The sequence below is a fragment of the Coenobita brevimanus genome, chromosome 100 (assembly GCF_032717465.1).
Source record: "Coenobita brevimanus isolate Jiangsu-jjx chromosome 100, ASM3271746v2, whole genome shotgun sequence".
Lineage (NCBI taxonomy): Eukaryota > Metazoa > Arthropoda > Malacostraca > Decapoda > Coenobitidae > Coenobita > Coenobita brevimanus.
In genome coordinates, this window is record NC_137053.1 from 53,403,509 (window position 1) to 53,430,557 (window position 27,049).

General features: G+C 41.6%; 1 protein-coding gene across 1 annotated transcript in view; it reads right to left on the minus strand.

Annotated features, from left to right (window-relative positions):
- Positions 1 to 8,661: 8,661 nt before the first annotated feature.
- Positions 8,662 to 27,049, minus strand: part of LOC145414591 (sodium channel protein 1 brain-like) — a 1,229,691-nt gene continuing 1,211,303 nt past the window's right edge. Inside the window, exon 37 of the mRNA XM_080284113.1 lies at positions 8,662 to 9,195. Coding sequence (XP_080140239.1) covers positions 8,962 to 9,195 — 234 coding nt within the window. The 3' untranslated portion in view covers positions 8,662 to 8,961. The remainder of the gene's footprint in view (positions 9,196 to 27,049) is intronic.

Below are 27,049 nucleotides of genomic sequence, written 5' to 3' on the forward strand. Positions count from 1 at the left end.
CTGATGTAAACTTGACTCTCATTGGTCTTTTTTCCCCTTTCTTATAAGGCACTATCCTCCTTACTTCCTCAATTTCTTTTACCCACTTGTCTCCTTCGGGGTCAATCTTGCCTAATATTCCTCTCACCATGTTCGTGTCTCTCTCGAGTCTTACGAACCTAACCTTTTCTTCCTCTTCCCTGTTTCCAAATACTACCACACATCTGTTCCTTTCTACAGTTTCTCTCACTATTTTCTCTTTTTTCTTCAGTATTTTCACTACATTTTCTTCCATTTCTTTCTTGTTCATTTCCCTTTCTTCCTGGATGATCTCTCTTAAGCTGACCACTTCTTTCTGTTCTTCTTCTACGTGTGCCCACTTTGCCTTATGTTCTTCTAATACATTACTCACCTTCTCCGTTTTACTAGTACTCTCTTCTAGTTTCCTCCTCAGTTCAACATTTTCCCGCTTCAAATTCCTAATCTCTTCATTGGCTGTTTCATTGGACTGGATCAGACTCTGTATGGTGGTTTCTGTATTTACTGTGTGTGTGTGTGTGTGTGTGTGTGTGTGTATACAGTAGTAGGTAGGTAAATAGATACTGGTACATGCAAATATAACTACCGTAGTATAAAAAAATGATTTTTACTGTCGCTATAATTTGTTGACATGATTAAAGGAAGGACTTCTTCACTTTAATTCACAAGAGAATTTAATGTAGTAATTCACAGCATAGACTTAACTGCCTTCTGGCACTGTGTTAACAAAACTAAAAATGTAATACAGGTACTCTGTATTAAGAAGGAAGCATAAAGATTTAGTAAGACCCACCTATTCCAAAAGACTGCATTGTAACCACTAGTTTTCCTGATTCAGCTACTGCATATTGTATTCACAAATCTGAGAGCATTCTATACTAGCATTACTTATACTCATGTTATTTATAACAAGGATCACAAATGGCTACTTTGCAGTACCAGCATTATCAATTAGAAAATAAAGCACATTCTGTACAGTTGTACTAGAGAAAAGTTGACAAAAAAAGTACAAATCAAAGGTGTAGGATGAGATGAGATGAAGTACAGACTGAAACTTGAATGGGTTCAACAGGAATGACATGAGTGATGTGAGTAGATGAGAGCTCTGAAACTACTAAAAACTGGATAAGGGTGAGAAGAGGAGGAGCAACCAGGAGCCTCACCACAAGACTAGTAGGGTGAGGAACAAAGAGAAGCCACGCTAGTGTGGTTCCTACAGGTTATCACAGAAACATGAGTGTGCTAAAAAGCAAAGGGTCACTCCAGGCAAAATCAGCCCTGCAGTACTATACTCTTTTTTTTATACATAGTTCTCTTCTCTTCTCACTGTTCACTGTTTTCTGCTTTCCAACATGATTCATTAGACTTTGGTATTTTGTCACAAATCAAGTTCTTCAGTCAGGGGAAGATCGAGAAGAAAGATTAGGGGAGAGGGTAGTGTCATCCCATTAAGGTATTGCTGTCAACTGCAGTGTCAATATTAGTTGATCTTTGATTCTGGACAGACATATGATGGTGCATCTGAACATCTCTTGATGGTCAGTATCTATACTGGTTTTAAGGAATCTAATTTGCTGTTGAGGATCTCATACTGAGATGAAGATCTTCCATCCATTATTGTACAAATAATTCTGTTGTGTAAACTAGATATTTTGATGTCAATCAGACAATACAAGCAGTACTCCCGACTCTGCACCTTGAGAGTTGGTCTGTGGATCTTCATGTGTCTTGTCTTCACTTCACACAAACACTTTCAGCTCACTACAGATACACTAGGCGATATGTAGCTATCTATCACATGCAAAGGAGAGGTTATATATCATGTTCTGGAGCATGGCTCTATAAGTGTCCCCTCCTCTGTGGGCTGTACTTCTGTTATGGTCTACATGTATCTTGACTGCACATATTACAGAGTGACTTAAATGATGAACAGTGGAAACCATTATGAGGAATATGAATAGATAACAAGAATCTGGTTAAATTTACTCTAAGGAGATATTACTGTTGTCAATTTGTTCTAATGTCACTACCATTTGATTGTTAAGTGTGGCATCTTAAAGGTGCACACCAGCAGACATGAGGCATTATTGCCAAGAGGTTGTACAAAATGTGGTCCATGGTAGGTACCTTATATACTATGTAAACCATGCCTAGCATTTTTTATATGAAATTGAAAAAATTTGAACACTGGGCCAAAAACAGCAAGTGGCCTCTGGTGTACAACTGAAACCTTTAAATCCTGTCCCTACATTTTTATAATAATTCCAATGTAATAATTGTGGGTAACCAGCACAATTATTGTGGGTACCCAGCAAGCAGTAATTAGGGGTATCTAACACAAGCATCATGGGTACCCAGCACCAAGACAAACTACACTGACACAAGAAGAGTTATACAGCTACTTCATAAACTGCTGACATTATGTGCAACAGGTGGATGGCAGAACCACTTAGTTGCATCCTGCTTTTCTTGCGACATGTCATGCTCATCCCTCACGGTTAAACCCTGTGAGCCTCCCAGGCACTGTGGAAGTAGTGTAAATAATGTATTCTAAATATACGGGAATTTAAGTTCTTCCAGATTTAGTGTACTGTATATCATTTGTAGGTAATATTTATGACTGCACTGACATAACAGCAGCAATGAAGTTACACACATAACAGCATCAATGAAGTTACACTATGTATAGATGCCTTAAAACATAATTTTAGGAATAACCGATAATTCCCTACCAGTATTAGGAATGACAGATGAACTGAAGAGCAAATAATTAAATAAATAAAAAATAGCTCAAGAAAATTAGATATTCAGAACTGCATATCTGCATATACTGCATTTGTATACAGCACAAAAATTCATCTACTACTCTGTCTCTGGGACTGTGTAAGTTTCAACCCCTGGACTGACAGAAATACCTGCACAATGGGACTGTAGTTTCTTCCTTTCTTTCCTTCTTTCTTCTTCTTCTTTTTTATAATGCAGCTGAAAACTCCTCTGTTCAGTTCCAATACAATTTTTACAGTTTTCACGACTGGTACTACCCTCTTCTTCTACAAAGTATATACCCACACAGCTATGAGTCCAGATCCTAAACAATACACTGCGATCATACAATGCATAACAATAACGTTTACTTCAGAAACAGCAGGAATGAATCCCTATGAGATACTCATATACTCTGCAGGATTTGTTGTGGTCAAAGTTATCCATTCTTTTATCACAGTTCTGCAACACATTTCTTAAGCCCTCATACTATCTGGTTATTCCTTGGGCAGATATGTACAAAGTAAAGATAACATAAATCATGTTAAACTGACATTATTGTGCAATGCAACATTCACAGACTTAACAAGTCAGTATAGTACTGTAGTTACCAGTATCATAAAAGAAGACCCAATTGCAACACCAATCTAATACTGCAAGGAGCCAAACGAAAATGATGCACCGAATGTTCACAGTTCTTAAAACTATTATGCACAATGCATTACTATTACTCATGATACTAAGTTTTTTCTAACTATTACAGTATTCCTGAAGTTCTAGATCTCCCTCACATGATGATATGAGCATGATGATGTGAAGATGACAGTGATGTGCTAATGACCTGAGACACTAAATGTTTGGTGACTGTACAGAGTGATGTAGCCATATTCACAGACAGTTGCACTAAGGCTGTATGCCAGGAAACACTACCTTAGGCAAAGCCTGGCAGTCTTGGCATATTTCAAGAATACTCAATTTGTAAGTAAGTACTATAAGCTTATCAACATATTGTAACAATTGCCATACTGGTGAACAGTAACAAAAAATACTCTACAGTTCAGTGTACAATATACCAATCTCAGCATTAAATAATACATTTTCCTGGCATAAACCGTGCCTGTGAGGGTGTGTGAAGGAGGGTGTGGGATGTGGGTGTGAGAAATAAAAGTGTAGGGCCGGTGTGTTGATGCAAGACCCGGCCATCCTGTCCACCACCTCCCTGCTCCCCTACAGGTGAGGTGGTGACCAGGGATTCTATATAACAAGGATACTCTCATAACCACCATTCTCACCATTACTGTACAACAGTATATATACATATATTGTACATATGTACATAAATATATGCATATATATATATATATATATATATATATATATATATATATATATATATATATATATCTCTCTCTCTCTCTCTCTCTATATATATATATATATATATATATATATATATATGTCTCTATATATATATATATATATATATATATATATATATATATATATATATATATATATATATATATATATATATAGATATATATATATATATATATATATATCTATATATATCTATATATATCTATATATACCTATATTTATCTCTCCATCTATCTATCTATCTATATATTTATATATATATTTATATATATATATATACTGTACAATATGCATAACTATAAATGTTAGGTTTATATGAATCTATATATATATATATATATATATATATATATATATATACAGTACAATATGCATAACTATAAATGTTAGGTTTATATATATATATATATATATATATATATATATATATATATATATACACACAGTAGGCTCGCCCAGTGCGCGTCATCACAGTGCACGAATCGCATTGTGCGCGAGTGATCAAAAATCATAACGAAAAACCTTGAATGCGCGAGTTTACCCCACAAAACACGAGGTAGAAGCAAGAAGTGGCTTAGAAACGCCATTTTCCATCAGTACACGACCCCCCCCCCCCACACAATGCGCCATTAGTGACTTAGAGGCTCATGAGGAAGGTGCTCAAGAGGAGTCTACAATAAGATATCGCCAATAACAACTTCAATAATAACGTTTTCGGCAATAACAGTAAGTTAGAATAGATACCCAGTTTCTATAAAATGATGTCTATTTCGTGAATACCAAGTTGTTATACTGCCAATACGTCCATAACAAGATGAGGAATGAAACAAACAAGCAAGAAGAGATGAAGGAAATTGCCGAAAATGTGAGCAGTAGCGAGGAGGAGAGGGAGGATCCTCCCCTCACCACCTCCCCTGACTCAACCACCGCCGTCCTCCACTGACCCACCTGACTCACCAGCCACCTCCCTCTCCACCTTCACAGCCCCACCTGACTCACCTGCTTCACCTGGCATACCTGCAACCCCCACCACAATGACTGTTGCTGCATTCTGGAAGAAATGTAACATTCAACAGGCCGTAAATTTTTTCGTCAAAGCCTGGAATAATACAACATTGGCAAACGTTAAACAAGCGTGGTGCAGCTGGGGTGGTGGCAGGGGCACTGTAAGTGCGTTGCCGCGCCTCAGAACCCCTGTTGTTTAAGTCCATCAGGCCTGTTGTCTACTGTTGTTAAGGTGACTGCCCATATTTTTGTTATTGCAGCTATATCTGTAGTATAATGTCTGAAAAATATGACCTTTTTTATGTCTCTAAGGGCCAAAAAATGTCCAGGTATGAGGGGGTACCGCCCATATGTAATTATTCCCATAAGATTATGTATTCCCAGTACGCGAATTCCCAGTACACGAGGTCGTGGACCGCCCAATCTCTTGCGCACTGTGCGAGCCTACTGTGTGTATATATATATATATATACACTCAACCCTCGGCTATCACTCCCCATTGGTCCCGCTATGGCTGCGCTATAGCCGAAACCAAGATAGCCGAATTGAAGAACTTATGGTAATAATTCTAATTGGTGCCATGACCTCAATATTTACCCATACGATACCCTTTTTGTACCACATATTAATATATAAGAGTCTAAAAATGAGCATGTTTTATGATGTGATCACGATTCTTATAAATACCCCTCACAGTTGATTCACTGATGTTATATTTCTTCTCCACACTTCGCTTGGTCTCACCATTCTCTATAAGTTTCTCATTTCCAGTTTATTTGCATAACTTAGGTTCTTCCTCTTCTTTATTTCCCTGCCAGGTGCCACAGCATTATATTGGGTGATGATAGGGGGACAGGGAGGGGGTACGTTGGCCATGGTCATATCATAAAAAAGGTTATTGTTCTCGCTATCACTGTTCACGGTCTGAGGGCGCGCATTTGAATGGTTTGGGGGGCAGGAGACTCGGTCGGGCGGCCAATCAGCGTTTGGCTGGCGCTGACGTCACACAACCAATCACAGAGTGAAGCTTTTGTTGGCTGGGCGGAGCACTGGAGCCTGTCCTTTTTTATATTTATGAACATTTGCGGTGTGCGATAGCAGGCATTTAGTGCATGATAAAGGTATTTGGGTAGTTTTTTAAGTAGGCGTGATAGCGAGATACGCTATAGCGGAACCCGTGATAGCCGAGGGTTGAGTGTATATATATATATCGCAGGAAACTTAATATTTTGCCAAATGTACTAGTAAACCATTTGTTCCATGCTTTAAAGACGCAGAGCATGACGCTTTATACACCTCTGCATTAAGTCTTAATTCAGTTACCCTGAAGGTGTGGCCTTTACAAACAATTATTTATTAAAAATAGACTAGCAAAAGACCATCCAAAGAAAAATACTTATCTAATTGGTTCCTTGGTAAGTGATACATAATACATAAAAATGCCCTGAACATAAAAGTTGTCAAAACCAGATTATAGTATATTATACATATGGCAGTACAGCATGAAGACTCAATAATTTAGCAGATTAGTGCAAAGATTAACAAAAAAAATAAGGTGTGAGTTATCAGACAGTAGTACAATACTGTCACTGAAGACGCTAGGTACAATTAAATGTAACATAATCACAACTTTGCAAAGACACTGATGGTGACTATTGATCTTGCTGTATACTGTGTAAATAACTGCTTGATAATCTATGCATTCTTGCATCCCATTCCCATCTGAAGGCTCTGTATTGAACATTCAGTTATCTAAGTAATGTTTATCAAAGCATCGTATTTTAGTTTTCATTATCAATACTTGCAGTTTTTAACACCAAGCTTCTTAACAAGATAACATAGGAATGGAAGGATGAACATGGCCATGCTTTGCACTTCAAGTAAAATTAATTTACCACATCATCTTATAAACAACCTATAACCAGAAGAACCTAGTTAAAAAATAGTTGTCATCCACTGTGAAGAGCAAATAGGCGATGGGTATCACTATAACACTTGTTTTTATTATGCTGTGTTCAAATCAAATGAATACAACAAAACAACCCTTTACACTTCATATAGGTAACTTGGTCCTGTGTAAGTAAAGAATGGCATGAGGAATATATATTATGCTACAATCCTACCCCACAACTGTTAAAAAAAAAAAAAAAAAAAAAAAAAAATATATATATATATTTCATGGTCACACATTTTCCATATGATACTTGCTACAGCACAATAGTTCAATAACTTCTGCTTTACATCTCCTAAGGGTACAAGAAGGCAGTACGATGCAATGAGTCACTGCTGCGTCCTAGACTGTGACGGGCAAGGGTAAACAACATGTAGTAACAAGAACACCAAAGATACACTCAACCCCACACCCGCCAGTCACCTAACACTGTACAAATAGAACAGTCTTGTTATACCTTTATCAAGATTAACGAATTATGCTAGATGAGTAAAACTATTGTTATGTACAATATCATACATGTACAGTACAATAAATACATTAGCATTATTATTAACTTCTATTTTTGAGGTGATCCTGAAAAGCTGGTGCATTTTTGGCACATTCTGTATCTATGACAGTACGTGGATCTAACTGGATGCTAACAAGAGATGTGAACGTCAAGTCTCATGGCTGCCAGAGGAACAAACTGCATCACATGGCGCTATGGAGGAAAATGGTTCAAGTACTGTATGTGCAGTATGTGACAAGTTGTCATAACGGGCTAAGGAGAGTAGAGGCTTGTAGTGATGGATGTAATGGAGAGTGGGATTTTGGAGAAGGTGGCAGGTGCTCATGGAGACAACAGGAAGTGAAGAGGACCATGACTCATGTAATGAAGGTGGAAGGTGACTGTAAAAACTATGAGGTGAAGGGTGGTCATGGTCAGAGTAGAGTCTCATGAAACTTGACCCAGAGTTATGGCTTCTTTTCTGGACTAAGGCATAAACTGAATGTTTGGCACCCTACAGCAAAGCTAACAAACTGACAAATAACTCTACTTGCATATCGTTTCGCGATGGTTCCATGCTCATGTGCAGGGATAATGACAGGCATTAAAATGCCAGAAAAATATTAAATATATATTAAAATGATCTTGAAAAAGAGCCATAGATGGTATTATATCATAATAGCTTATTTTATGTATAAAATTAACAACAGTGCCCATTCAACTTCTATATAACATAGATTAATTATGATCACTTTTTCAAGATCATATTCTCACTTATATTATCATAAAAGGTTTTCTATAAGAAAACCATTGCATTTGCATATTATAGTGAGCCTATGGCAACTGCAGAAGAAAAGCAATTTGTGAATGATAATATCTGGAAATAAAAATGTAAGTATTTCTCAATTGAAAATATTTCTTATTTACAAAAACAATGGCACATGTCATTAGAAACTAGTTTAATATAAAACCATTACATTTTCTCATTTAAAACCAGGATCCTGGCTTAAATGTTTATATATCTACTTGCAACATGTGCTATTGATAAAGATGATAAAGACATCAGGAACATATGGAAATACTAAGCTGTAACAACGAGAGCATCCAAAGTGCTCCTTCTCTCCTCTTCTGTGGTACTCGTAGCGCTTTTGCAGCCTCACAGACAAACAGGCTTACAAGGATAATGACTGATAACATGCCAGTCAGGTAAAAATGACCAATTAGCACTTAAAAAGTCATCAACATTTGGTCACTGTAGTGTAAATGGGTGATCCTAAAAATGTGGGCCATAAATTTGTTCAACTATAATACTAGTGGAGTCCTGCACTGAGGGTGGGCCCAAAGGAAGCTAACGTCAGCTGGCTTCAGCACTGAGTGCCTCGGTGGAGCCCTGGGAGTCTCGGTCACCTGCATGGTGGACCTGCACTGACACCAAAGAGGGATTGGAGGCTCCCGAGTTGGCAGAGGTTGCAGAGGCCCGGGAGGCACGGCGTGAGAATGGGAAGAAGAAAGAGCCGCGCGGGGACGTGGAGGCCTCATTTATGGAGGAACGGGAAGCACGGCGTGAGCTGGACCCTCCACCATCCACCTAAAACAAACAAAATGGTTTTGAACTTAATATCAGTTTTACTCTGATGTCACTTAAACTATGCTCTCCTACATAACAAAAATTATCATTAAGTACAGTATTAAAACCATCACCAGACACCTTCAATATGGTTATATAAAAGTACTCACAGTACTGCACCATAAAGCGTATCCATTCATATCACATAAATATAGCAGACCCTTGCTGTGCATGGTTAAGGTATTTCTCAAACCTTGCATGCATTCTGTTACATAAAAAACAATGTTATTTGACTAAAATGAGGGAGGATATCACGAAATCTTTCCCAAATCCTCATTTTTATCATCTTGAAAAATGCACCCCCACCAAATTGATGCATAAACACACAATGATCATCATTAGGCACAAGAGATAATGAATGAACAAGAATACTGTTTTGGGAGGGAGTATCCGAAACTGACGGTTTAGAAGAGAGGGAATAAGCAGTGCCTCTAACCTGTGAGGGTTGTGGTAAGGCCTCAAAGTCCTCAAAGTCATTCCCTCCAGATGTGTCACTATCCATTGGCACTGCTGCCTCATTTGTCACACATGTATTTTAACACAATCTTTTCAGTCTTCATTAGTACTTTATGCACTACATACGATTATGCTGCAATATCTTCTAGTGAGCTGGATGGCTTGGAGTGTCTTGTCTTTATTTTTACCTTACAGTTCTGACAGTAGAATTGTTCATGTGCATAGTATTAGCTATGTCCATCAATCTCGCATTAGCATCAAGCATGTGTAAAACCTTTTCTAGACTCATGGGCAATCTTTTAGCTTTAAACACCAAATGAAGAGGGTTTTTGGTCTTTGGTAGCCATTACTTAAGTGTTTTACACTGGCTCACAAACACTGTGGGCCAATTTCACAGGACTCAATTGCAAAAGTGGGTCAACGACATGAAATCAGTGGCTGGGCTGTGGGAGTGAAGGTCACAGAGAATGTCTGGTGCATATGTACCAAGACTGTGATGCCAGTGCTGTATCACCACCACAGCACCCTGGGAGTAGAGTATTTTGAATGTTGATAGGGATGAAATGATTCATCATCATCATCAGCCATTTGAGTGTCCACTGCCGAACCGGCCTATCCCGACTGAAGTGGGGACGATACAACCTATGTATCTCTACCAAGTGGCTTAGGCTGTCTTGTAGAGATTACTGTATATGCAGGGTAAGAAGTGCTTGTAATTGTGATTGTAGTGTTGGAGTGGCTTTGGATGCGCGTGTAGTCTGTGAACCAAGTGTAATCGGCCCGTGAAAGCTGACTGGGTGCTAGCATACTTTATAGTATACGACACTGGTTCAACCACAGCTCCCCTTATGTCCGCCAAAGAAGTACGTGGCCGGAAGAATGCTCCCAAAGTTTATTACCCTGGTGGGGCGCAAACCCTCGTTCTTCAGTGTACGAAAATGCACACTTTACCACTGTACCACAGAGGTTCCAATGAAATGATTATCAGTCAGCTATTTTGTCAGAAGAAATATGTTGTTCACTGTAAACAGGCTGGGGTAATTGTTGATAATGCTATGCAAAACATTTTTTGTGCAATCAGCAGCCAGGTAGGCTAATACAAGGGTCTACCATATATCCAACTATTTACAATTCAGTTCTTTATAGCCCCAGTGGGAGCACAGAGGCTTAGGGATAAGTTAAAGGTCCAGACATTAAGACAAGAGTGACAGTAACTCACACTCCTGGTCAACTTTATGTAGGAAAAGCTGACTACCCCTAGGATTTAAACCATCAGGGGCCATATTTAGTTGATACATTTTAACTCGTGACTATAGGCCACCAAATACTGAACAGTAAACCAGCGCTGCCAACAGCCATCACTAAGGTAAGGTTATCAACAATGGGCACCCCCTCCCCCAGAAAACTGTGCTGAATATATTATATTTGAAGTCTTGCTCATGGCTAGACTGCTCCCTAACCAGTGTGTCATGGCACATTAATTTATTTGTCTGTCGACTGTGGGAAAACTTGTACAGTAAAACCTCAATATAATGGACTTCAATAGACCGGAACTCGCTTTTATCAGAATCGGGGAGCTACCAGACTAAATTCCTAAATATCGGAAAAAGTTAGATAAAGCCAGAAGCAGACCAGACTGCCTGACCACTTCAGCTACGTTCACCGCAATAACTTAAATAAAAGACATGTTTATCAATGTACACTACAGTATTACAGTATTATACTGTACATACCATTTGATTATTGTAGTCAAGATATAATACAGTATGATATTGCAATGGTAAAGAAAACAGTTTAAAAATTGCTGGTGCAATCCAGACTGATGTCTGATATATCGGAAAAAGCCTGAATTACCATAGCAGGGGGAAATCTGGTTGTCGCTTTTATCAAAATTTCACTTTTTCGGAATGGCTTGGGCCCCAATTAGTCCGTTATAGTGAGGTCTTATTGTAACATGAGAAAACAGGTGCATCAGCTGATCAAGAGTCTGTATTGTATCTCCTAGTAAGCTGAATCATAACCCTCACCCAAATTCAGACCAACTTGAACTGGAATAATTTTAACTCTGGGCAACACATACCAGATATACAGCAAGCACTCGCATAACACGTGATCACAGAATGCAAATCTCATGACATGGGAGGTGCCATTTTGTGTCCCAATAATGTCCCTGTAAAACAATTAACTCTAAGCCCTTGGCCACCCCATTTGGGATACATGGCATCTGGCAATGAATGAATGAAAAAATAATGTCACAATGCAGAAAAAAATAGATATAATGCAGTCAAGGAAAGATGCTCAATTTTTTACAGTACCGGACTACGCGGTGACAGACATAACGCGGCACGAGGCCCCAATTTATGTTTCAAAGTCATACTAAATGACCAATAATAGAACACAGCACGAGGCATTAAATTAAGGTTGGAATTCACACAATGCAGCAAGTGATAGACAGAGTGTGAGTAAGGTAAAGAAAGCCCATGACGTATTGCTATCAAATGTCTGTGCCGGGTGTCGTCATGGTCCACTGAGCATTCCTGCCCAAGTTGAGCCTACCCTCTTCCTGCACTCTGGCTGCACACATGTTCTGTGTGATCTTTGCTTAATTTTTGGCCACCTGACGCAGCCCAACCATGCCACCGCAACATGGCCCTGCCAAACACTGGAAGTCTGACGCAGGAACAGAAGGAAGAAGAGAGGACAACAGAACTGTGACATTGCGAAATTTCACAAAGTTAACGTGTCCACCATTCGTATGATTCTCGGAAAGAAGGAAGCCATTCTGAAGACAGCTTGGGCATATGGAGGATCACTTGCTCTATTTATAGCCATCTGAACCAGCCCGAACATGCCACCGCACCGCAGCCCTGCCAAACGTTGGAAGTCTCTGATGCAGGAGCAGAAGGAAGGAGAGAGGACAGCAGAACTGTGACACTGAGAAATTTCACAAAGTTAACGAGTCCACCATTTGTATGATTCTTGGCAAGAAAGAAGCCATTCTGAAGACAGCTTGGGCATTTGGAGGATCATCCATGGACCTGATGATACGAGTGTCTGGCCCTGCTCTCGTAGTGATGGAGAGATTTCTGATGATGTACTGCAACTGGAAGGAAAGGGAGGGTGTGTCAATCAACTCATTAAATATTCAGAGGATGGCCAGCCCCCTTTAAGTTATCGCCTGTCACTAGCTCTCCAGACCCCAAGGAAGATTTAGGGCTTCAAGTGGATGTTCACAAAATTTATGAAAACGAAGGAACTGAGGAGGGTTACTGGAGAACGAACCTCAGCAGACACTGGAGCAGCAGACACATTCGTATCTGTCCTGAGGGAAATCATCAGTGAGGGGGAGCTATACCAGTGAATAGATTTATAACATCAATGAGACTGGGGTTCGTTACAAGAAGATGTCAAAGACAACGTACAGCGCTACAGGAAACATACAAGGAAGGTGGCGAAAGGTTGACAAGGTAAGCAAGACAATTCTTTTGTCTTGCAATATAGCTGGCCAAAAAAGATGTGCCCCTTAGTAGTGAATAAGGTAAAGAAACCCTGATGTTTTAAACAGGTACAGGATATGAATGAGTCAGGAGTGTACTAGGAAAAGTCTATGACTGGGTGGAAGACAAATGTGATTATGAATGGATGGTTTAAAAATCACTTTATTCCTGATGCAAAGTGGAATCTGAAGCAGCTGCTGTTTGCAGATGATACTCCACTGGTGGCTGATTCAGAGGAGAGATTGAGACAGTTAGTAGAGGAGTTTGGAAGGGTGTGTGAAAGGAGGAAATTGAAAGGAAATGAGAATAAGAGTAAAGTGATGAAGTGTACGAGGTTGGTAGATGGTAGGGGGATGAATATAGCTTTGAATGGCGAGTTGCTTGAGGAGGTAGAGTGTTTTAAATATCTTGGGTCACATGTTGCTGTGGATGGAAGAATAGATGCAGAAGTGAAGTTTAGAATAAATGAAGTAGGAATGGTGCTGGGAGGAATGAAAAAAGTGTTCAGATGTCGTTCGGTTAGAATGGATGTAAAGAGAAGGTTGTATGAGGGTGTTGTGGTACCGACTGCGTTATATGGGGCTGAAACATGGAATATGGGTGTAGCAGAGAGAAAAAGTTTGAATGTAATGGAGATGAGGTGTCTGAGGAGTATGTGTGGAGTGACGCGTATGGATCGAGTGCGAAATGATGAAGTGCGAAGGAGAACTGGAGTTGTTCGGGAGATGGCTGGTAGAGTTGAGCAGAGGGTGTTGGGATGGTTTGGGCATATGGAGAGAATGGATAATGAGCGATTGGTGAAAAAGATAACTAGGTCTGATGTGAGAGGTGTAAGGCTGAGAGGAAGACCATGAATAGGATGGATGGACAGTGTGAAGAGAGCACTGGATGCGAGAGGGATGTCTGTTGAGCAAGGAAGAGTGGCTGTGCGTGACAGAAATAAATGGAGAGAAATTGTGAATGAATAAGTGATGACGCAGCCCTGAGGGGATATTCTCCCGGATTTGGTCTGATCAGCTAGTCAGGTCAGGTGCGGGTAAGGGGATGGGTCTGTTATGATGTGGCAGGGGTAAACCAGCTCTGCTGTCGGGCCCTGCTGCGGATGTCACTGATTGCATTGCGCAGTTGACCCTTGTGCGGTGTGGTGCGGTGAGGATCTGTCCGTTCTTCCCTTGGGGCTAAGATGCTAATGAATGTGTCTGAATGGATGAGTAATTGGGGAGTGTGTCGTCCTGTCTCGGCTACCTCCCTTTCCTTGGGGGAAGCAGCCTAGGTATATAGATAGATAGATAGCAAAGAGTGTTGTGATCTTGACATACCCTTTAAGATTCTCTTGGTACCAGATAATGCCCCAGGTTGCCCAGCCTACTTAAAGGGGTTGCATCCTTGTGTAAAAGTAGTTTTCTTGCCACCAAACACAACTTCTCTCCTGTAACCCCTAGACCAGGAGGTATTTGGAAGTTTTAAACATCACTACGAAGGAATCATGTTCGCATATCTATGCAAGGCAATGGATACCTAAAAGGATGAACATCTTCTGGAAGATGAAGTGCTTGATGGTGACGACAAGGTGGAGGCTGTGTCATCAAACGAGGAGTTCCTGGATGATCCACCTGAACCACTGCCTGGCCTACCCCATGTGTCTGCCTCACCCAGCTGGACCACTGCCCGGCCTGTCCTGTGTGACTCAGGCTGACCCAGCTGAACCGCTGTCTGGTCTGTCCCGTTTGCCTCAGCCTGACCCTCCAGAAAGTCTCCATGTGACTGTGACTGCCTTCTGGAAATGCTACAACATGTGGAATGTTGCCACCAACATTCTGAAGGCTTGGGAACGTGTCTCACTTGCTACTATCAAGCATGCCTGGCAAAGGATGACACCTGAGTTGTGTGCTGGGAGTGGTGGTGATGTGCAGTCAGTGGAAGCAGTGCGTGAAGAAGCACTGAGAGTGTGCCAAGCTGTGCCTGGTTAAGAGGTGCAAGAACAAGATTTGGTGGAGGTGGTCATGGATAATACCATGCCAGAGGAACCCATGCAATGAATCGATGAGTTAGACTGCAAACATCGGGAGGCAGAGGATCAGGAAGATCAGGCTGAAGCATCAACCACTGCACCAGTTATGTTGATGGGCTTGTATCAACAACATCTTGGCTGATGCAGAAGTGCTCAAAGAAGCCATCCTGGTATATGAAGTTGATGAGGTACACAAGGCTGAAACTCTGGACTCTGTGGTGCATGCAAAGCGAGCCTATGAAGACCTCCGGCAAGAGAAAATTCGCCAATGCCACCAGATTCTGTTCACCCGCTACTTTCCTTGTTGAGGGTTTCAAGAGCAATAACAACCAGAAGAAGATGCTATGTCTGATGTTTCTGCTGGCTTTGAAGGGTTTGTGCAGGAAAAAGAAGAGTGGCAACTAGCGAATCATGATGTACAGGACTCATCTTCTTCCTTAGAAGAGGACTCTAGGGAACTGGTATGGCAGGGCGACTCTGCTGGGAACCAGTAGGAGTCCTTCCCTGTCTCAGAACCCCACTCCACTTTCCCCCGGCAAGCCCACAACCTCTTCCATCCAAGGTAAGGAATCCTCAAGTGTTTGTATGTAAAGAAGTCTTTATCAGGCGAGTAAATGTCGTGGAAAAACAAATGAAAATTGCCCCAAAGTTTGAACTTGGGGCAAGCTTAGATACCATGAAACCCTTCAACACGTAAACAATGGCCCTATAATGCGGAATTCCCATAAAGCGGGAGCTTCAGGGTACAATATTCCCATGTTATGCAAGAGCTCTCTAAACAGATTATTGAATATTTGTTTATGTATATATATTTCAGTTTGATTTCTAAGTCTATAACAGGTTGAAACAAAGAAGATGGCAGATCAGAAGTTCTTTATATCCCTTGGCCCAGTCAGTATGGCATAAAAATACAGTAACACATAACTCTACAGTAAATGTTATACACTGCCTTGCCTTATTTTAATGTGTTTAGATATTAAAATTCCAACTGATCATCATCATCATCTGGACCTCCTTCCCCACCCTAGGGCAGCGTGAAGAGTAGCAGCGTCCAGACAGCCCAAGTTTTGCCCAGTTCAATGGGCCACGCATCCATTCACTCATCATTCAAGCCCATGGAATCCTGGTTCCATCAGATAGGCCAAAAAAATGTCACCTTGTTCTGTAGCTTCGCATACCTATCAAACAGAGTCAATCCATATGTTGTCACGTTACAAAGGGGTGCAAAATCCCTAGTTATGTGCTTCTCTGCACAAAATTCATCCAGCCAGCTTGGTCTTTTGTCAATCCCTTAGCCTCACCAACTTCCAAACCTCTCTTCCTCACACACTCATCCACCATATCCCTCCACCTTCTTCTTGGCCTACCTTTTTATTTATTTATTCTTTTATATGAGGAAGAAGGAACCAAAGGCAATGAGCCCGCAAAACTTTTCCTTCCAAGAGAAAAACAAAACACAAGAGAGAGCCAAATTCAAGATCCGATCATTTTGAGATGCCTAGACACACTGTGTTTGAAAGACTGGAGATCATAGGAAGCAGGAAATACAGACAGAGGGAGACAGTTCCAGAGTTGACCTGTTGCATAAATGAAGGACTGGGAGTAACAGTTAACTTTTGCAATGGAGAGTTGGACAGAATAGGGATGAAAGTTTGCTGCTAGACAGGTGTTACGCGCCCGTCGTAGAGGTGGAGGAATACATGCAGACAGTTCAGAGGAGCAGTGACCATTCAAGTTGCGATAGAAAAGAGATAAAGATGCAACAGTGCGGCGAAGAGACAGAGGTTGAAGGGAGTCAGTAAGAGGAGAAGAGTTAATGAGGTGAAATGCCTTTGACTCCACCCTATTGAGAAGAGCTGTATGTGGGGAGCCTCCCCACACGTGAGAGTTATACTCCACACAGGGGCGGATAAAACCCCTGTACAGAGTCAACAATTGTGCAGGGGTAAAGATGGAACAGAGTCGGCTTAGCACACCCAATCTCTTGGAAGCAGATTTTACAAGAGATGTAATATGATCTTTCCAAGATAAGTCCCGAGTAAATGAAACCCCAAGCATGTTCAAGGATGATGCAGGATTAAGCTGAATATTATTAAACATTAGTCGGTATACTTGTGGAAGATTTAGTCAGGTTGATAGGTGCAAAAACTGTCTTTGATGCATTCAAAACAACCAGATTAGTTTTATCCCAGTTAGAGATATGTGCCAAGTCAGACATTAGGTGTGCCAAAGCCTCATCCCTTATTTGTTGAAGTAACTGCTAAGATGGATGTTGCGGGAATCGAATGGAAAGGTGAAGGGTGGAGTCATAAGCGTATGAGTGGATAGGGTTAGATGTACAGGTTAGAAGGTCATTGATGAATAAAAGGAAGAGAGTTGGTGATAGGACAGAGCCCTGAGGAACACCACTGTTAATAGATCTAGGAGAAGAACAATGGCCGTCTATAACAGCGGCTATAGAACGACCAGAAAGGAAGCTAGAGATGAAGGCACAGATAGAAGGATAGAAACCGTAAGAGGGCAGTTTGGAAATTAAAGATTTATGCCACACTTGATCAAAAGCCTTTGAGATGTCAAATGCAATGGCAAAGCTTTCGCCAAAGTCCCGAAAGGAGGATGACCAGGAGTCTGAAAGGTAGGTGAGAAGATTGCCTGTAGAGTATCCCTGACAGAACCCATACTGATGATCAGAAAGAAGATTGTGATAGGAAAGATTCTTTAAAATTTTTCTATTAAGAACAGACTCAAAAACTTTTGAGATACAGGATGTTAAAGCAATTGGACGATAGTTAGAGGGTTGGGAATGGTCACTCTTCTTTGGGACTGGTTGAATGAGAGCAAACTCCCAGCAAGAAGGAAAGGTGCAAGTTGACAGACAAGGGCAAAAGAGTTTGCCTAGGCAGGGTGTAAGCACAGAAGCACAGTTCTTGAGAACAACAAGAGGGACTCCATCAAGCCCATATGCCTTATTAGTATTGAGGCCTGTGATGGCAGAAAATAAATCAGCTGAAGAAATTTTAATGTCAGCCATGAGGAAGTCAGAGGGAGGAAGTGATGGAGGAACAGCAACCAGAATCGTCTACAGTGGAATTGGAGGAGAAAGTCTGAACGAAGAGATCTGCTTCATCAGTAGGAGAAATAGCTACAGAGCCATCAGAGCAGAAAAGAGGGGGGAAGGATGATGAGGTAAAGTCGTTAGAAAGGTTTTTGGCAAGGAGCCAGAAGGAGAGGGAAGAATTCCAGTAAGAGAGTTGAGAGCATTTAGTTCGGATGAAATTATTTTTAGCAGAGCGAAGAACAGACTTAGCACGATTCCAGGCAGAAACGTATAAAAGATGTGATTCAGGGGTGGGTTGGCTCCGGTACTTTTTATAGGCCCTCTCCTTGTTGCGGACAGCATTAGAACAAGCGTGATTAAACCAAGGCATTCTTGCATTAGTCAAAGCATATGAGAAAGGAATGTATGCTTCCATGCCCGAGAGAATAACCTCCGTAATGAGCAAGGCACACCCAAATGGCTCCTGGCCATAGAAGCAATAATCATTCCAGGGAAAATCAAAGAAGTACTGCCTGAGGGCCTCTCAATCCACAGCTCCAAAGTGCCACAGACGATGTTTTTTTTGAGGGTCCGCAGGCCGTACCAGAGCAATTGGACAGGTTAAGGTGATAAGGTTGTTATCGGAGGAGCCCAACAGAGAAAAAAGATTAACAGTGTAAGCAGAAGGATTAGTTGTCGGGAAGAGGTCAAGTATGTTGGAGCTCTCTCCAAGGTGGTCAGGGATACAGGTAGGGTGCTGCACAAGCTGCTCTAGGTCATTAAGGACAGAAAAGGTGTAGGCTTGTTCACCAGGTGGATCAGTGAAAGGAGAGGAGAGCCAAAGGTGGTGGTGAACATTGAAATCTTCTAGAATGGAGATTTCAGAGAAAGGAGTGATGGATTGAATGTGTTCCATCGTAGAAGATACTCAAAGAATTTTTGATGGTCAGTAGAATTAGGAGATAAGTAAACAGCGCAAATATATTTAGTCAGAGAATGACATGAAAGCCGAAGCCAGAGTGTAGAGAATTCAGAAGAATCAAGTTCAGGAACACAAGACCAAGATAAGTTGTTGAGTATATATACACAACAGCCACCTTTGGCTTTGAAATGAGTATAGAGCAAGTAGGAGGATACAGAAAAGGGTCCGCTGTCAGTTGCCTCAGACAGCTGAGTCTCAGTTAGAAAAAGAAGGTGAGGTTTAGAGAAGAAGAGGTGGTGCTCAACAGAGCGAAAGTTAGAGGAAAGGCCACGAATGTTGCAGAAATGAAGAAGAAGAGAGTCAGACAGTGGTTCCAGGCATCTTGAGTCGTCACCAGGAGAGGGGCAGAAGGTGGGGGCATTTATGGTCCCCCCCCCCCCGGGGACTCCAAGGCTATGTTATTCGACGCCTTTTTTTTTTTTTTTTTTTTTTTTTTTTTTTTTTTAAAGGGAAGTGTGGTGCGTACTATGCATGTAGTTTGGTGTTGATAGTTAGAGAAACTTGTATTGGAGAGCATACTGGCCTACTCTCTGTGTTACTGAGACACTGAAAAAGTTTAGCAAAGGGGGACGGTCGGGACCTAGTTCCAAGGGCTGATGAAACGGGAACTCCAGCTCTCCCTGTCATCAGCTTTCCATCCACCTTGGGAGTGCTGCCCTGCTAGTCTGGTGCTACAGTCTACTCCTTGCTACCTCCCTCCTTCAAATTCACTCAGATATACCTTTTTCACCAGTCTAGTCATCCATTCTCTCTACATGACCAAACCATCTCAGTACACTCTCTTTGATTCTAGTGTCCACAGACTTCCTTACTCCACACCTTTCATAAATCACATTATTCTGTATCCTATTCACTCTCTGTACTACACATACATTCCTCAGCAGTCTCATCTCCATTGGTCTTACTCTTGACTTTTCATTTTCATGCCACACCATAGTCTTACATCCGTATGTTAAAGTTGGCACTAACACTCCTCCACGTAAGCCTCATGGAGCTGAAACACTCAACCCTCTGTTTTTTTTTCAAGGCCTTCATTGCACCAGCTACTTTCCTTCCTTATGTCACTCTACTTTCCACTTCTTTTGCACATTTTCCTTTCTTTCCTATCTCTGTATCCAGGTATTTGAACTCTCTCACCAGTTCCAGTCTCTCTCCATTCACTGTAACATCACACTGGGAGTCACCTTCTACCTCAATAACCATTACTTTTCTCATTTCTACATTTACCCTCAAAGCACGACGCTCAAAGACATCTACAAAACTCTGCACTAGTCTAGCAAGCTCTTGTCCGGTATTTGCATGTTGCACTGCATCATCAGCATATAACAAATTTGACATATTCCATCCATCACCATTCATTGCCAATGCCATCCCTCTCTTCAATACTTGTTTTTTACTTCTCTCATCACCCCATCCATATACATACATACATATATATATATATATATATATATATATATATATTGAACAACCATGCAGACATCACCCAACCTTGTCGCATGCCCACACTGATCATGAACCAATCACTTAGATGCCCATTTACCCTCACACATTCTTCACTATCATCATAAAAACTCTTGATGGTACCTAGCAGCTTACCATCTACATCGTACAAGTGCAAAACCATCCACAATCCTTCTCTATCTATTCTGTCATATGCTTTTTTTGAGATCCATAAATGCCATTAACACAGGGCAGAGTCTGAGTCACAGAGACTATTACTTGATAACCTAAATTTGTGGAAAGGAAGAATATGATATTTATGGTGGCAAATCAGGTGAAGAGGGAGAATCGGGATATTATGGGTGAGCAGTGTGTAAAGAATGATGAAGGAAGAGTACTGGTGAACAGTGGGAATATTAAAGACGTATGGAGAGAGTATTATAGGCGGTTGTTGCATGAGGAGTTTGACTGGGACAGGGAAGGTTTGGAGACAGCAGATCCACTGTTTAGCCCTCGGCCATAGATTGATACCGCTACTGTGTGTGAGGCAATAGGCATGATGCAGGTGAGGAAGGCAGCAGGTGTGTCTGGGTTGACTGTTGAAATGTTGAAAGCCTCAGGAGATACTGGAGTGCAGTTAGTCACTGACCTGATAAATATGATTATATATAAGTGTGTTGTCCAAGATGATTGGCTGAAGAGTGTAATTGTAAATGTGTACAAGGGGAAGGGTAATGCCCTGGAAAGAGGAACTTATTGAGGTATAAAGCTTTTAGCTCAGACAATGAAGGTAATGGAGAGAGTTCTAGAAGGTATTATTACAGAAGGAGTGAATACTGACAAGATGAAGTTTGGATTTATGCCAGGCAGGGGGACCACTGATGCCATATTCATTGTTTTATCTATCTATTGCCAGATGCCTCAATCCCATTTGGGGTGGCCACAAACAAATCACCTCCAAGTCGCCCTGTCCCCTGCCATTTCACTGCCCTGCTCCCAACTCACACCCCCCTCTCTCTTATACCTCTCCACCCCATCCCTCCATCTCATCCTTGGCCTCCCCCTCCCTCTTCCCCCATCCACCTCACTCACATATACTCTCTTCGTCAGTCTTTCACCCTCCATCCTCTCCACATGGCCAAACCATCCTCTCCACAACGCTCCTTTATATCCTCATTCGTCAGCCTGTCTCTCCACGTGACTCCACAGGCTCCTCTTAAATAACTCATTTCCACTGCTCTCACTCTTGACTTGTGTCCTTCCAACAATCTCCAAGCTTCACTTCCGTACGTTAGAGTTGGTATCACAATACTGTCATGTAGTAACTTTTTCACTTCCATGCTCACTTCCCTGCTGTACCCTTTCAAGCACTTCACCCTCCAAACCTCCATCCTTACTCATCACACTACCCAAGTACTTAAACGTACTCACATTTTCCAATTCCTCACCATCCAACCTCGCTGTACATTCACTAACTTCACCTCTCTCAAAGACCATCACTTTACTCTTCCCTACATTCACCTTTAGATTCCGTTTCATACACACTCTCTCAAACTCATCCACCAAGCCTTGCAGCTCCCCTTCGTCTTCACTCAACAACACAGTATCATCTGCAAACAACAGTACAGGGAGTTTCCAAACACTATCCTCTCTCACCAGGGCCACTCCAACATCCACTACCCTACCTTGTACCTCTTTTATTACCCCATCCATGTACAGATTGAACAACCATGGAGACATGACACATCCCTGTTTCAAACCAACTTTCAAAGAGAAAAATTCACTTAGTTCACCATCCACACGCACTGCAGCCTTCGCACTATCGTACATACTCTTCACAGCATTCAACAACTTCCCATCTACTCCATATATTCTTAACACTTTCCACAATCCTTGTCTATCCACCCTGTCATATGCTTTCTCTAAATCCATGAAAGCCGCATACAACTTCTTTCCCTTCTCTAGAAACTTTTCCATTAAAGATCTAAGAATGAATATCTGATCTACACAACCTCTTCCCTTCCTAAAGCCTCCCTGTTCTTCTCCAACTAATTTCTCTGTTCTTTCTCTAACTCTGTCAATAAGTATCCTACCATACACTTTTCCTATTATACTAAGAAGACAAATGCCCCTATGATTACCACACACTTCTTTTTCCCCTTTTCCTTTGTACAAGGGAATAATTATACCTGACTTCCAATCCTCCGGGACTCTACCTTCCTCCCAGGCCAATCTGCACATCTTCCACATCCATTCTACTACTATCTCTCCCCCATGCTTCAGCATTTCACCACACACTCCATCAATTCCTGGGGCTTTCCCCAATTTAACTTTCTTCATTGCTTCCACAACTTCTATCCTACTGATTTCTTCACGTCTTCTCACCTCCCTCCTTCTCCCAGCCATTCCCCAGCCACTTATACTCGCATTACTTCCATCATCTACGTTCAACAATTCCTTAAAGTGTTCTCTCCATCTGCTCACTTTTTCTCCCTTCTCCATTAGTAATCTACCATTTTTATCTTTCACTCTCCTGCTAACTTCACTTCCACCCTGTCTTTCTCTATTCACCTCTCTCCAGAACATTTTTTTACGGTCCCTCCACTTTACACTCAAATTCCTTCCAAATTCCTCATCCACTCTCTTCTTACTCTCTCTTACTAATCTTTTCACCTCTCTCTTTCTTTCCACATATAACTCTCTCTTCCGCCTCTCAACTTCTTCCACGCCCCTATTTCTCATCCATTCATTGTATGCTTTCTTCTTTTGTGCCACAGCCTGTTTCACCTCTTCAGTCCACCACGCTGTTCCTTGCACTCCCCTCCGTCTTCTCTTCCTTCCACACACCACATCACATGCTGCACATATTTCCTCTGTAAATATCTTACACACACCTTCCACGTCTTCCATCTGCTCCAATTCATATTTGCCCAATCGTTCCTCCACTTCTCTCTTATACTCTGCCTTTTTCTCATCCTCTTGTAACCTTTCTACTCTCCTTGCAACTACTCCTTCCTCTCGTCTTTCCCTTCTTCTATTCCTCCATCTTACTTGCATTCTAATTCTGGCCACCACCATGTAGTGGTCAGAAAGTCCACTCCCCCAACCTCTATACACTCTTGCATCCTTTCCACATCTTTGCATCCTTTCATCCACACACACATAATCAATCATTGCCTTCCTTTCATTCAGTTCACCACCCACCCTTCTCATCACTTGCCATGTATACCTGTGGATCATTTTATGCCTGAAGAGGATATTGGCTATCACCAACCCCCTCCCAGCACAAATGTCCACTAATGCACTCCCATTCTCATTTATCTCAGCAGGCACACCCCACTCACCAACTATTTCATCCACCTTCAGATTCCCAACTTTACCATTCATATCACCAATCAAAAACACTCTCTCATTCCTTCCAAACTTTTCCATGCACACTTCTACATTTGTCCAGAACTCTTCTATCACTCTTCTAGCATGTGTTAGGAGTGATTTGGTGTTCATTGTTCAACAGCTTCAAAAAATATATATGAAAGAAAAGGGAATTGTACTCTACTTTGTTTTTGTTGATTTGGGGAAGGCCCTTAACACAGTCCCTAGATAGGTGGTGAAGTGGGCGATGAGAAAGCTTGGGACTGAGGAGCAGCTGGTTAGGGTAGTTATGGCCATGTATGGAGGAGCTTGCTCCCAGGAATGAATGAACGGAGATTTGAGTAATGAGTTTTCTGTGAATGTTGGTGTGCATCAGGAGTCAGTTTTGAGTCCCTTGTTGTTTATCATGGTACTTGATGCCCTCTCATGTGACTTTAAAAATGGGCTTCATTGGGAGATGTTGTATGCTGATGATCTGGTGTTGATTGCAGAGAATGAAAGGGAGGCGGAGGAAAGATTTAGGAGGTGGAGAGATGGTAGGCACAAGGGCTTAAGAGTAAATGCAGATAAAACAAAAGTGATGATATCTATGGGTGGTGGTGGTACTGTCAAAGAAGAGGGAGAGTAGCCATGTGGAATTTGCCACAAGGGTGTGGGACGTAACTCCATCTTGTGCAGTGTTTGTGATAAGTGGGTGCATGAGAGATTTAGTGGTATTAGAGGTAGACTGCAAGATAATACTGATTTTATGTGTGCGGTGTCTCAGGGAGAGCAGGGGGAGATGGTCAGGCATGAAAGGACTGAACTTACTGGCGAGTCTCTCCAGTGCGTGGGAGAGTTTTGTTATTTGTGAGATGTTATGTGCTGGAGGTGGGATTGGAGAGCTAGCTCTGTGGCTAGGGTGTGGAGTAGTTGGAAGAAGTTCAGGAAGCTGTTGCCTCTCCTGACACTGAGAGGGCTCTCCCTATGTGCTAAGGGATCTTTGTATGCAGCATGTGTTAGGAGTATAATGCTGTATGGTAGTGAGAACTGGGCAGTAAAGGAAGAGGATATTCGCAGGCTCAAATGTACAAAAATGATAATGATTAAGTGGATGTGCTGTGCGTCCCTGAGTGCAAGGCCTGGGGGGACTAGGTTTATGATGGAAGAGTTGAGAGGTAGGATGGGACTGGAGTGTACTGTTGTGATGTGGAGAGGTAGACTGAGGTGGTTTGGGCATGTGGAGAAGATGGGGGATGATAATTGGGTGTAGAAAATGAGAAGTGTTAATATTAGGGATGGGGTTGTGAGAGGCAGACCAAAAAAGACCTGGGATGAGGTCATTAAGTGTGCACTTGGGGTTAAGGGACTGAACAAGGAGGCTGCCAGACATTGAGCAGCATGGAAAGCCACCATTAGGTGACCAAGGCCAATGCATGAAAGCATGTTGAAGCCTTCAAAAACAAAACAAAACGAAACCTTACAGTCCATCTCACATGCCTTCTCCACTATCTGCCTTCCTGCAAATATTTGATCCACACATCCTCTGCCACTCCTAAAGCCACCTTGTTCATCACTCACTAGGACTTTTGATGTCTCTCTTACTTTCTCTATAATAATTCTTCCATATACCTTTCCTACCACACTCAATAGACTTATGCTACAATAATTCTTGCACCCAATTTCCTCACCTTTATTTTTGTACAGGGGTACAGTCACTGCCTTTTTCCACTCCAATGACACACTTTCACTCATCCATGCCTTCCCACATATCTCCAACAAGCACTTCATTCCACTATCTCCACTGTTCTTAATCATCTCTGCATATACCTCATCAACCCCAACTGTTTTCCCATTTTTCAGCCACTTCACAGCATTCTTCATCTCTGTGAGTGTCACATTTCCTGGCACAGCATTCTTTCCCTGTACACCCCCAAAACCTATGTTAATAGTCGCTTTGTTCTCTCCATTCCCATTCATCAGACTTTCCAAATATTCTTTCTATCTGGTCCATACTTCATCCCCATGGGATAATAATCTACCACTTGCATCCTTGAGACTTTCACATTCCTTTCCACTGTCACATCTACATTTCCTCACCTCTTTCCAGAATAACTTACTATTATCAGAATAATTTGCATTAATTTTCTTCCTAGATCATCATTTATCTCCTTTTTTTTCTTCACTATGGTCAGACTCAAATATGAAGTCCGTTTGGGTGGGGCCCACGCGGGGATTTCCCTCTCTACAACTCTGCCAAACCTTCTCTCTCTCTCTCTCTCTCTCAGTTGATTGAGAAAGTTTTAATATATTTATAAGTTTTGTTTTCTTCTATATTGTTTCGACCTTTTTTCTACACCAACACTGAGGTAAAAGTCTTGGCGCGTTTTTTTATATAGAGGTTTCCCCAGTAGGCATAAGTCCTCTCTCTGATCTTTCTTCTAAAAAATACTTGTTCACATTGTAAATAAGTTCTTTCTCCCGACTGTGGAGCACACGAGAGCGAGTCGGAGTAGCTGCCATCGTGGGTGGGGATCAGGCAGGAAGTGACCAGTCACCTGTAGTCTGAGGTGGGTGTCCTTGACCTCTGGCAACGTCGGAAAGCGACGTTGTCACGTGGTGTGGAATTTATACAAATCATTGCTATTATCCTAAAAAGTGACACATTCATAGCACTATATAGCCTTATTTAATATATTTAATAAGTACAGAATATTTAATATACAATTTCAAATAGTAAATAGCTGACATATGACAGAGAAAGAGATAGGTACTGGAGTTGAAGCGGCAGAGCTGTAGAGAGGGAATTCCCCTCTCGGGCCCTACCCAAACGGACTTCATATTTGAGTCTGACCATAGTCTCTTTACCTGCTTCATAATCTCAATATATTCATTTCTTATTTCAGCTTAGCTCCTGTGCTGTATCCATTCTTGCCACTTCTTCCTCTTTTCCTCCACTGCTCTCTTAACCTTTTCATCCCAACATGCCATACCTTTCTTCTTTGTTGTTACTCTTGCCACACCACACACTGCTTTAG